This window comes from Rhynchophorus ferrugineus, unplaced genomic scaffold, assembly GCF_030347505.1.
Source record: "Rhynchophorus ferrugineus isolate W39M unplaced genomic scaffold, kcgeb_rfMv2 rfM8, whole genome shotgun sequence".
Lineage (NCBI taxonomy): Eukaryota > Metazoa > Arthropoda > Insecta > Coleoptera > Curculionidae > Rhynchophorus > Rhynchophorus ferrugineus.
Window position 1 is genome coordinate 37,702,803 of NW_027472587.1, and position 13,116 is coordinate 37,715,918.

The 13,116-nt window shown below is 34.9% G+C and overlaps 1 protein-coding gene and 1 long non-coding RNA gene across 2 annotated transcripts in view; both read right to left on the bottom strand.

Annotated features, from left to right (window-relative positions):
* Positions 1 to 2,707: 2,707 nt before the first annotated feature.
* LOC143201193 (uncharacterized) overlaps positions 2,708 to 13,116 on the bottom strand; it is a 119,481-nt gene continuing 109,072 nt past the window's right edge. Inside the window, exon 2 of the long non-coding RNA XR_013006903.1 lies at positions 2,708 to 2,789. This is a non-coding gene — a long non-coding RNA (uncharacterized LOC143201193). The remainder of the gene's footprint in view (positions 2,790 to 13,116) is intronic.
* On the bottom strand, positions 4,580 to 5,482 carry LOC143200492 (uncharacterized). The gene has a single exon (XM_076410931.1). It carries the CDS (start codon positions 5,409 to 5,411, stop codon positions 4,599 to 4,601), a length of 813 nt encoding a protein of 270 aa, XP_076267046.1. The 5' UTR covers positions 5,412 to 5,482; the 3' UTR covers positions 4,580 to 4,598.

Consider the following 13,116-nt stretch of genomic DNA (forward strand, 5'->3'; position numbering starts at 1 on the left):
TTGAGTTTCACATTCATCAGAAACACAAAAAAAGAAATTGACCAATCGTAGAATTGTGAACTAGTGTTATATTGGAAATTAATAGTTTAGTTATTGACTTGAATAGTGCATTAGAATGTTACAATGGCTGAATGCAACTTTCTGGATATGGGATTATGATTCCGTGTTTATAATACCAAGAGGAGAGTCGAAACAACTAAAGATGGGTATATAATTAATATAGCATAATTGTGTAATAGTTCAGAATATTTGTGAGCATTTGGTAAAAATGTACGAGGAGTACATTAACAGTTTTGTAGATATGGCAAACGCATTAGAGAAAACACAATGCTCTCGAATGAAAATAAAATACATTGCTTGGATATAGAATTGTTAATTAGGTGGATTAGGCCTCCGGGGGATATCACAGGTGATTTAGAAAATGGTTGAATGTAAACGTAATAAAATAACTCTAACCTACAAACTATTGTTGCAGTTTTATTAACTGTAGTTTAAGTCCTTGGAAAATATATGCACTGTATGTGACGTACTATAAAGTTAAAATAAATTATATTTTATAACATTTTTTGTGTTTTATGTACTTTATATATGAAAGGTAAAATAAACTAAAATAGGTAAAATTCCAACGTTAAATGCGACAACATTGCAGAGTTTTGACATCATAAATTGAGATGACGTGAGTTCACCGCTACTTTGGAGACTGCATTGACTGTTATTTTTAATGTTAATGTAATATTTTTAGAGATCCATAAATAATTAATAACGAAACTGTTAACCAAAATGAAAGACATAGAAACTAAATCTCAGGTGATGAACGGTGACCGTTAGAAAAAGCAGAGGGCCGACTCTGGTTCGGCTGGAATCCCAAGGAGCGGCACTGGTTCGAAACGTAATCCCGCACCAACGACGTCGGACGAGCACATAAATATCTCGAAGGCCGGCGAATGACATTGAGCGTCTCACCCCGCCCGAGCAGCCACGCGTTATTTCCGGGCCACGGGAATCGAGATGGCTTCTGCAGAACACCCATTCCACTCGCTCCTACTGGCCCACTTTCGCACGTTGGTCCTTAACCCCGGCCTGTTGCGTCCTATTTACGCTAGATACGGCGCCCGAAATTCTCTCTACGAGCACAATGCAGACACACTTATTAAGTTCTTTTTTACGTCTGAATACATTTAAAATAGCGTTGGAAACTATCGACTGAAAACTGTCGAAACAGTCGATAGTCAAAACAGTAGCGACTGAAATAATTTCATAGTAATTACTATTTTCAGTCAAATGCACGATTTGACTTTTTTTAATCCTTGATGTTAGACGAAGATGCACGAACCCTTTCCTGTATAAACTGTAAGAGAGGAAAGAACGGAGATAATTGCTTATATTTTTCAACGGTAGTATAAGCGAGACGAAGATGCACATATTCCTTCACTTTTTAGGGTAAAAATGATGTGGCTCGGTGAATGGAGGTAAATCGAAATGAAACAGTGGTGTTTACATAATGTGACCGTTATTTATTGGCAAAATAAAAAATGTGAAAATACAAATAAATAAAACGGATGGCAGCGGAGTTACCTGAAGACGAGGCTTGGGCAGTCGATGGTGGCACGTCTTAACCAAACGAGGGTTGAGCACTGAATGACCGAAATACCCTTCAATAATATCCCAGATAAACGTCTCGGGGTTGCCGCCAGCTATTCGTTGTCGGGTTCCAGTTGGCACCCCGCCCGTGTTCAACATCTGGGATTATATTTCTGGGTATTTTGTAGACCGCTATTCCACGATGTAAAATTCGACATGCTCAAGGTCGCTACAATACTCCCCTGCCAGAATTTTACATAAAATTATTTCAAACAAAATGTGCTGTGTAAAATGGGCTTGACAGATATGATAGTTCGAAACGGTTGTGGTTGGTACGGTTGCGATCTGGTACGGCTGTTGATATCTTCCGGTCCTACAGATACCGTTGCATCATCGTCGCTTTGGCACTTGAATGTGGTCCATCGACGACGTTGAAAACAAGCTATTCTTCAGACAGGGCTCCCGTAATCGACGCTGTGGGAGGATCGACTGTTCGACGACGTGGTAGCTTATTTTCTTCGACGACGAGACGTTGGCAATTCTGGTACTTCGGCGAAGACATAACGAGTCTACGGTGACTGCAATCGGTACCTAGCTTCTGGAGCTGCTCTGTGACTAATCCGTAGTCACATACGTTAGGTTAATTCAGAAAAAACAAATAACGACGGTATCCGACCGAAGCTGCCCAAAGCCTTTTAAATCAAAATATCTGCCATTATGACGGAGACGGCGAGCGAAGGAAGACATTATGATTTAAACATAGCGCCGAAAGAAATGTTTAGCCGAGACGCTGATGATTAAGCAGTGATATAAAAATATTCCAAAAGATTGTGAAATAAAAATTTTGACAAAAAAAAATTTTTAAAAATTAATTGGAAATAATGAAATTAATCGGAATAAAATGAAAATGAATCTTGAAGGTAGAATTGAAAAGGAATCGAATTAAAAATATTTAAAATTTTGAAACAAAAAAAATATAACGGTCACGTAAAATACACCATTTTCTACGTACCCTCCATTCACGAGTCCAAACCCAATTTTCCGAAAGATCACGTCGGGGTCACCACTTTAGGGTAAAAATGATGTGGCTCGGTGAATGGAGGTAAATCAAAATGAAACAGTGGTGTTTACATAATGTGACCGTTATTTATTGGCAAAATAAAAAATGTGAAAATACAAATAAATAAAACGGATGGCAGCGGAGTTACCTGAAGACGAGGCTTGGGCAGTCGATGGTGGCACGTCTTAACCAAACGAGGGTTGAGCACTGAATGACCGAAATACCCTTCAATAATATCCCAGATAAACGTCTCGGGGTTGCCGCCAGCTATTCGTTGTCGGGTTCCAGTTGGCACCCCGCCCGTGTTCAACATCTGGGATTATATTTCTGGGTATTTTGTAGACCGCTATTCCACGATGTAAAATTCGACATGCTCAAGGTCGCTACAACTTACTTTCATTAACACTGTTATATTTAAATGTTCTGTGGATATGCAAAAAAGGAATGGAATAATACCACACAAATGTCTTATCGTATTTTAATATATTAATTTCTATTTTCAAGTAGTATACGACAATAAATATAGACAATACGACAGAACTTAAACAAAACCTAAAAACTAAAGATTTACAATAACCATAAACACTAAATAAAAATTAAACATATATCTAATCATAGAAAAAAAAACTAATTCATAACATAAATTAAAATGATCGCAGAATAACTACTAGAGCTTCTTAAAATAAATAAATGCTTTATTTATTATTGAACGGAAATATTTTTTGGCAAAAATAGAGAGTAACCGAAATATTACTTATCATTGTCATAAAAACAGTCAAAAATATTTTACAATTTATCACTCACAATTTTAATATTTTTATCTTATTACTTTAACAATCTTGAAAAATATCGTTCCAAAATATGCGAATAATTCAGCTTTTTCATCGTTGCGTCGAACCCATTCAATTCCATCATTTTTAATCGACAGTACTCTAATAATGAATCTTTTATATATCCGAGCTGTTTTCCATAACAAATAATATAAGCACATATTGTTCGAAACAACTCTGTATATGTTCTTTAATCTTTTGATTTGTTTGATTACCAATTCTATTAAATATTGTTTTGTCTATACCATATCTGGTTCCCTGCTATTCTCTTCTAGATCTTCACCTATCTTTTACCAATATCCTAGTTTCAAAGATGTAATTTACCTGTTCTGTTTTGATTTCTCTATTGATGCTGGGGTAGCTTCTCAATGAAAGAAATGGAGAAGTGATAACATTATCTCATAGGAGAAAAATCTATGCAAAAAATAATAAAGGAAAAATTAATATTAACACTAGCATTTTAATATAATTTTAGATAATAGTTTATTTAAATAGTTATAATTGTCAATGTGATTGAAAATTGTATAGTGTTTATATTAAGGAGTAATGATGGCAGTGTCAAAATTGGTTTCCTAGTTTTCATTTCAAAAATTTCGATGTTGGGAATGGGAAAATATCGCTGAATTTCCTTCATATATTCAAGTAAACCGATATATTTTACGTCATGAATCAGAACTAAAAGACTGAGCACCAAGAGAAACGATAGAGATTGACCAAGATACTATGATTTGATCCAGCTAGACCAATTTTTAGATATTTACCAGTAAGCTTCAATCACTCGATATTCGTAAATTTATCATTTCCCAGTCTTTCAGTCAGATTCAGCATAATATATGCGGCGCAATCGTTCTCAATCTACATCAGATACAGCATTATATAAAACGCATTCTATAAATTTCAAATAAAAGGAAAAATTTAGTTAATGACTGGCACACTGCTTCTATTTTTACAATAAAAAAAAGATAATATTTATATATTTCACCATGAAACTTGTTTTTGGCCATTTTTTTTTGTCCAAACCAGAAAACACTCATTATTTACTGATAAAAAAATTAGTTTAGAAAATCAATTGTGAAGATGTTAAAATGGATATAATATAGCAATCGAATACCAAATGACGAAATATTTTATTCCATTTCAGACATTAACAAAGGTTGCGAAAAAACTGCCTCTTCGTCTGTTTCGTTATCCGTTTGATATCCCGGTTCTTTTAGTTTTTCCACCTCGGTTTCCTTTCCTGGCTCGGACGCCTTGTCGACTTCTTTAATTATATGTTCTTTTTCGATCTTTTCCAGCTCTTGATTTTTCTTCAGGTGTATTCCATAGTACAAGTGCTCGATCGCTATAGCCATCCAATCGGCAACTTTTATGAGAAACGCACCAGTTCGGTCAGAATCGTCTCTGTTCGGCACTTTAACATTCTTCAGATCGCAAATTTGTTCTAAAATTATGTTCGACAAGTTCCTCAGTCTAACCGAAATTAATGGTGGAACGGGAGTTTTCAGGGCAAACTCCATTCCTTTTATAAATAAAGTTTTAAGTAACTCATAAGCTTGTTTATATTGTTTCTTGCGCTTCCTCTTCTTATCCAACTTCTTTAGCATGAACTTGATATCCTTCCTCTTAGACATTTCGTCCACTTTGCCTTTAATATACGCAAAATATTTTTCGGTTTCTTCCGGAGACATTGCATACAGTTCCTGCAACAACATCTTTATCTTGTCGGCTTTTTCTCGTGGTAAATGACTGGCGTGGTCTTGATACAGAGCTAAGATCAATCGCCGGTTAGGGATGGCCAATTGATCGATACGAGGACGACAATATTTATTTTTCTTCTCTTGTTTTCTCTGTTTGGTCGGTCGCTGTCGAGGTTTACTACGTCCTGGGGATTGGACTTCGTCATCTTCCAGATCGTTATTGAAGTTATCGTCTTCAGCCATATCGAATTTCTTGGAGTAATATTACAAAAATTTAGGAAATGTAAGAAAATATAATGTTTCAATTAAGTCTAGTAAAACGTCAATTTGACAATGACGTTTTAATGATGTTGCATAATGACGGAAAAACTGGGGTTTATTACGCTTGATCAACTTCAAACACTGCTCCAAATCATCAACTCGTCGTTGTTTTGGTCAAAAGTGAGCTCGCGCTGCACCCACTTTGCACAGAGCTTTCTCATATCCAAATATTCGTAAACGATATGATGTACACGTTCAGTTGATATCTTTAGAGTATCTACTACTTCATTCAATTTCAATTTACGGTCATACAAAATCATTTTGTGGATTGTTTAAATGTTTTCGTCGGTAACAACCTCTTTTGGGCGTACATTGCTTTCACCGTCTTCGGTGCTCATTTCACCACGTCCAAACTTAACATACCAATGCTTGATGGTTGATTTTCCCTATGGCAGTGTCCGGAAACTCGGCATCAAGCCAATTTTTTGCCTCTACTGTATTTCTTCCCTTCAAAAAGCAATATTTTATCAACACGTGAAATTCCTTTTTATCCATTTTTTCACAATAACAAAAGTTGCTTCACTCAAAATGTTATAATTCACAAACTAATGATCCGACAGCTGTCAAATTTATATACGCATCTTTTGAGGGTTTGATTTAATTCTAGTAGCGCCATCTATGCGTCAGGTCGGGGACTTTTCAATTGACCTGTTATTTTTGGCAATAAATAAAAAAGTCAAAAGATAGATTGGTACTGTGAAATAACCTAATATAGTAACAATAACAGAATTATAAAAATATACGTAATAATTCTTCCTTGATATGTTACCACATATATACATATTTCTTAGTCCTTTTGGTGTTATGATGGTGCATGATGCTGAAAACACGTCTGTTTACAAGTAATCTGCAAAGAAACAGACGTTACTTTTTCTCTCAATTTATTTCCTTTTAAAACATTTGTACTTAGTTCTAATTTTTTTTATCATTCTATTGTCGGCTGAATAACTTCTGATAGAAATTAAACTCAAATTTGAAGCCATGTTTTTTGAGGTATACTGAGATACTACAGGACTCATTACCTACATCGAGACCTTCAGATACCCACAGTCAGTCCAGAAATCATGAGAATTGTAAGGAGGCAAGAGGAAAGACTCCATTCTCATGAGAATATTGAAGTATTGCAAAAGTTGCAATACCAAATACCACCAGAGCAGGACACAGACTAAAAATAATCAAACAATTTGGTAGTGTAGTGGAGAGAGGTGTATATAATAGAAAACACAGTAGTGTTAATAAGTATTCATTATTACACCAGATACTAAAATAGAGCCGATGGGTCCTCTTCGATATATATCTGGATTTAACTTAATCTAAAGACAAATTGTAGGTTGGTCGAAACTTGAATTTCGATAGGTTAAGGTAAATCTGTGAATGTACAAATATTTCGTATTTCAATGAAATTATCTACGTAGATTTTAATGAAAGTATTACTATTTAAGTTACAACTATAAAAAAAAGAAAAAGTAAAATAGAAGTGTACAAAGCAATTTACAGACCATCCTTACGGTTCGGTTGCTAGACAAGGATATTGTCACAAAGAGATAGAAGCAAGATACAAAAATACCGCCGAAGCGTTAAGGGTATAACATAGATAGATAACCCATTTGGTTGGTACATTTACAAATTCTTGTAGAAATGTAATACTATCTAAAAGTATCAAATCAACACGTTAATTATTTTCTGAGTTCTGTAGATACAAATATACCCAAGATTAACTTTTTTGGTTTGGATTATCTCGATTAGTAAGCACCAGGCCAGTAACCAGGATGGGTAAGACCGGATATTGAATCCAATGACTAAAAATTCACCGGGAGGTTTACGTGACTAAAATTGTTGTAACAACATACTCAGCACATATAAAGAACCATTCATTTTCAAGCGTAAACTGACCGCAGTGTCTGTGGTATGTTTATAATAATCCAATAAAAGACCGCAAAACTGGATAAAATAAATAATTTATTTGACGAAGAGATAATTTCGCACAAGCACGTCAGTTGTTTGTAAAAAAAAGCCATCAAACAAGCCGAAATCGACACAGACAATGTATTTGTTACCGCAAATATATCTGTTTCAAACTCCTATCTGACTAATAGAGCCAAACAGTCTAGACGTCTCTTACGGTTATGCTGTGTGTAATTGGGCAACGTTCGTTTCGCAATCGCGAATATTGCACCAATCGGGCCATTGTATTCTCCGAACATCGTCGAAATTGAAACGAACCGGAGGGAAAAAATTAATATAATCGATTCGATCGGAATTAATTAGTTGGAGAAGAAAATATAGCGATCGGTTCGTGGCATATTATTTCCTAGTATTTGATTTTGCCTAGAAAAATTTAATTCATTACGCCAGGTTGGGCAACGGCTTTTCAATAATTACTCGTATTCAGTGGAATTAACATAAATGCAGCGTGAAATTCGAATTATATTGTTGTTTATTGTTACATAAAATTATCTGGATTCAGTTGTATGCTTCTTCATAACAAATGATGATTATATTGATTAAATCATTCAGTTAACATGTAATAAATTATTCATATTACTGATAATTTTTAATGGAGCCGGCTTCAATCACGCGTTCGAATCCCGCAAGATACTTTATGTTTGTGATTTTACTTATATCAGGTAACAGGTCAATTGAAAAGTCCCCGTCCTGACACATATATGGCGCTACTAGAATTAAATCCACATGATATATATGAGTGATATTTAGTTAGCACTAACCCTCAAAAGATGCGTGTATAAATTTGACAGCTGTCGGATTAATAGTTTGTGAATTAGAGAATTTTGTGTAAATATTACTTTTTGAAGGTAAAAATACAGTTGAAGCAAAAACTTGGCTTGATGCCGAATTTCCGGACGCTGCCCCAGGAAAATCAGCCATCAAGGATTATTATGCTAAGTTTAGGCGTGGGTGGTGAAATGGGCACCGAAGACGGTGAACGCAGTGGAAAAGAGGTTGCTACCGACGATAGCATTTAAAAAATCCACAAAATTATTTTGAATGGCCGTAAATTAAAACTCAATCAAATAGCAGACACTCTAAAGATATCAACTAAACGTCTACATCATATCATTCATAAATATTTGGCTATGAGAAAGCTATGTGCAAAGTGGATGCCGTGTGAGCTCACTTTTGACCAAAAACAACGACGAGTTGATGATTCGGAGCAGTGTTTGAAGATGATCAAGCGTAATAAACCCGAGGTTTTGCGTCGATATGCGACAATGGATGAAACATGGCTGCATCATTTTACACCGAAGTCCAATCGACAGTCATCTGAGTGGACTGCACAAGATGAACCCGCTCCAAAGCATGGGAAAATGCAAGAGTCGGCTGATAAGGTTATGGTGTCTGTATTTTGGGATGCGCATAGAATAATTTTCATTGACCACTTTGAAAAAGGAAAGACCATCAACAGCGACTATTACAAATCGTGATTGAAACACGAAATCGCCGAAAAACGGCCGCATTTGAAGAAAAAAAAGTTCTGCTTCACCAAGGCAATGCAACGTGTCAAAAATCCATAAACGGAGCATCGAATTGCTTCCTCATCCACTTTATTCTCCAGATCGACCCCCCCAGCGACTATTTCCTGTTCCCAGATCTCAAAAGAATGCTCGCTGGGAAGAAATTTTCGTCGAATGAAAGGGTGATCGCCGAAACTGAGACCTGTTTTGAAGAAAAGAACATATCGTACTACAAAAATAATATAAAAAAATTGGAGAGTCGCTATAATCAGTGTATCACCCTTGAAGGGAATTATATTAAATAAAAAAAAATACCAAAAAAATGTGTTTTACTATGATAGGCCGTGGATTTTTCAAATGAACTGTTACAACATTAATTCCTTTCCATATTTTCAATAAAGAAAATACTTTATTTGCAATGAATAATCAAAAATTATACTTAAAGGTTTAAATGATCCATTTGATTAACTAAATATTTTACTCTAATTGCAATATATCAGCCAATTTATGGATGTCATACCAAAATAAAAGTATCGCCTTTGAGCTAAACCTTTGAGTCAAGTCTGGAGAATACGCCGGATGCTATAAAACTTCCCATCCAAGTGCTTTTGTTACAACTTGCTTTGCTGGTCTTGCTATATGAGGCATGTTGGGCGTATTGTGGTCATATTATGGCTGCTAATACTTTATTTTAAATCGCTTTTTTTGTGTTAAAAATCTAAGTTTGATTATTTTTTACTTTTTAGTGATTTCCTTATTTATTTTTTGAAGACCGTCAATTTTTTTCTTAAAAATATTTTTTTATTTTTATTGTTTTTTCTATATATTTTAAAGTCTCCTATTACCAACTATGGGTTTATCTGGACTGGACCTGCAGTTTAACGTGGGCTCCGAACCACGGTCCTCAGCATTAAGCCTACAGACTGGCGAGTGATCAAATTTGGAAATCATCCCAGAAGACATCCGGTCTTACCCAGCCTGGTTACTGGCGTCACGGGGATCATTTTGCTTGTCGGATTTTACACTCTTGTCTAGGACAATCACAAATTTTAAACAATCACAAACATAAATATACGACCATGCCCCAGCAGGATTCGAACCCGCAGCTATCGTAACAGTAGGAGGACCGTCCTATCGTCTTTACTACTGCGCCACCAAGCCGGCTTATTTTTATTGTGTTATTATTTTTATTATTATTAGTATATTTTAAACTTCCCGGCATTCATATTGGCGACTGTCACGCCATCTGGCAGCGAAACAACTCTGGTGCTTTTCACGTTTCATAGAGGACAATTTAATTTTTTGTTCTCTGTTTTGTAATTATGAAGAATAAAATTGCAGCCATTCGCCCTCGTTTGGTGACTTTTTATATTTGGAAGGTACTTTAATCAAAACCAAAACAAATAAAGTGAATAATATAAATACAAAATTAGTAAAATTACTCTTATTTTATTCCTAAGGCTTGAAAATTGAAATCTCCCTCTTGGACCGACTGTACGAAATACATTTTCAGCAAAAACATTCTAATTTAACTGAAACCAATCTACAGGTCTACTAAATCTTACAGTTCACGGCAACATTAACCAACATCGCATTATGCAAGTGAGACATTACAACAATTAGGGACGTATTTAGATTAATTTTTGAATTAGATTCGTTATAAAAATATATGAAATTGATTAGAGGCGGAAACAATTCATCGCAATAAAATGACTTTAATTAGTTTAAATCAATTGAAACGGGTGATGTTTTTGTCTCAGTTTAATTACGTAAATCTTAAACGAATCTATTAGAATCGTAGAATAGTGTTATCCGAGTAATTCGGGCCGATTTATATAACGTTATACAATTGTATTAACATTTTTGTGGTGGATTTTGATAAATTACTCATTTAACATTCTCTTCTATAATTGCATTAGCAAACGATAAATTCCTCTTAAATAATAACGTTATAGAATAATAGCCAATGCCAAAAAAAACATTATACTAAAGAATAGGTATCTGTAAGGGCACGTATGTGGTCTAATTGTTTTTTGAATGTGTTTCAAACGACTTTAATTGGTCTAAATCAATTGAAACGGGTGATGTTTTTGTCGCAGTTTATTTACGTAAATCTTAAACGAATCTATTAGAATCGTAGAATAGTGTTTTCCGAGTAATTCGGGCCGATTTATATAACGTTATACAATTGTATTAACATTCTTGTGGTGGATTTTGATAAATTACTCTTTATAACATTCTCTTCTATAATTGCATTAGCAAGCGATAAATTCCTCTTAAATAATAACGTTATAGAATAATAGCCAATGCCAAAAAAACCATTATACTAAAGAATAGGTATCTGTAAGGGCACGTATGTGGTCTAATTGTTTTTTAAATGTGTTTCAAACGACTTTAATTGGTCTAAATCAATTGAAACGGGTGATGTTTTTGTCGCAGTTTATTTAGGTAAATCTTAAACGAATCTATTAGAATCGTAGAATAGTGTTTTCCGAGTAATTCGGGCCGATTTATATAACGTTATACAATTATATTAACATTCTTACTCTCAGTGGACCTAAAGTGTAGTGAATACGTGTTTACGTGACCAGACAAAAGGACTGCATCTCATTTTTATTAGTGTTTAAAATTATTTCATCTTATTTTACAACAGTCCTTTTGAAATTCATTTATAGTATTTATAGTAAAAAACTAGTGCTAAAATAACGTAAGTGAAAAATGAAGTGCGTGAAATAAACAATGTATTTATTTTATTTTTTTTATCCTCTGGAAGTAAATTAAATAAAATATTAAAAATTAAAAAATGGCAAACAATAGCGATTCAACCAAATCACCTGCACACTTTGATATAAGATTAGAACAAACAGCAATAACGCAAACTCCACCATCAGAATGGACTACAGTCGTTAACAAAAAACGATTGAGAAGTCCAGAAGAAGAAATCGCGAGGAAACAAACAAGAATCAGTGACTATTGGTTGCAGAAACCGATAGAGACAAAAAACAGTTTTAGCAACCTGTCGGAAGAAATTGAAGAGAACATACAACCAAGCCCTGAAAAAGTTGTTCCCAAACCACCACCAATAACAGTCTATAAGGTAGGAATAATAAAAAACATCCATGACTTATTGAAAACCATTACTACGAACTACACAATTAAAACAGTGAGCTATGAAACAATTAAAATCCAATTGTTCGAAGCGGATCACTTTAAAGTTCTTATAAAAGAATTAGATGAAAGAAACACCCAATACCATACATTCAGGCCAAAATCCGAGAGAACATTTAAATTCGTATTAAAAGGATTACATCACGGGACGGACTTTAACACCATCAAGGTAGCACTAGCTGAAAAAGGCCACGAGGTCGTAAATATTCACAATATACGACATCACACGACAAAAAAACCTCTGCCTATGTTTTATATAGACATAAAACCTAATGGAAACAATAAGGCGGTGTATGAAATCACCAAATTGGAAAATAATATTATTAAATGCGAACCACCACATATAAAAAGAATTATACCACAATGCACAAGGTGTCAAGCGCACGGGCACACAAAGACTTACTGTCGCAAATCATATAGATGCGTAAAATGTGCAGGAGAACATAAGACAGGAGATTGTACTCGTAAAGTTCGCGATGAAAAAGTGAAATGTGTCAACTGTAACGGAAATCATCCAGCGAACTACAAGGGTTGCGCAGTTCACAAGCAACTACAGCAGAAACTCTGTCCTGCCTTAAGGGAAAAAAGGCATCAACAAAAACAATCCACTACTACCAATCTACCACTACCCACCAGAACAAGTCAACCAGACATAACTTATGCCCAAATAGTTGAAAATGGTTCAGCACAAAAACGAGAGACAATATCTCAACCTACTGAAACTAGCAACATCTCAAGATTAGAAAATATGATGGCCAAACTAATGGATCAAATGAGTACGATGCTTGGTCTACTCACAACCGTCGTAAGCAAACTTGCCTAATGCCTGAAACCAATAGCTACAAAATCGCCGTCTGGAATGCCAATGGGCTCCAACAACATGCCAGGGAACTAAAAATGTTCGTAATTGAACAAAATATTGACGTTATGATGGTTTCCGAAACACACTTTACGGACAAAAATTATTTGAAAGTTCCTAAATATAA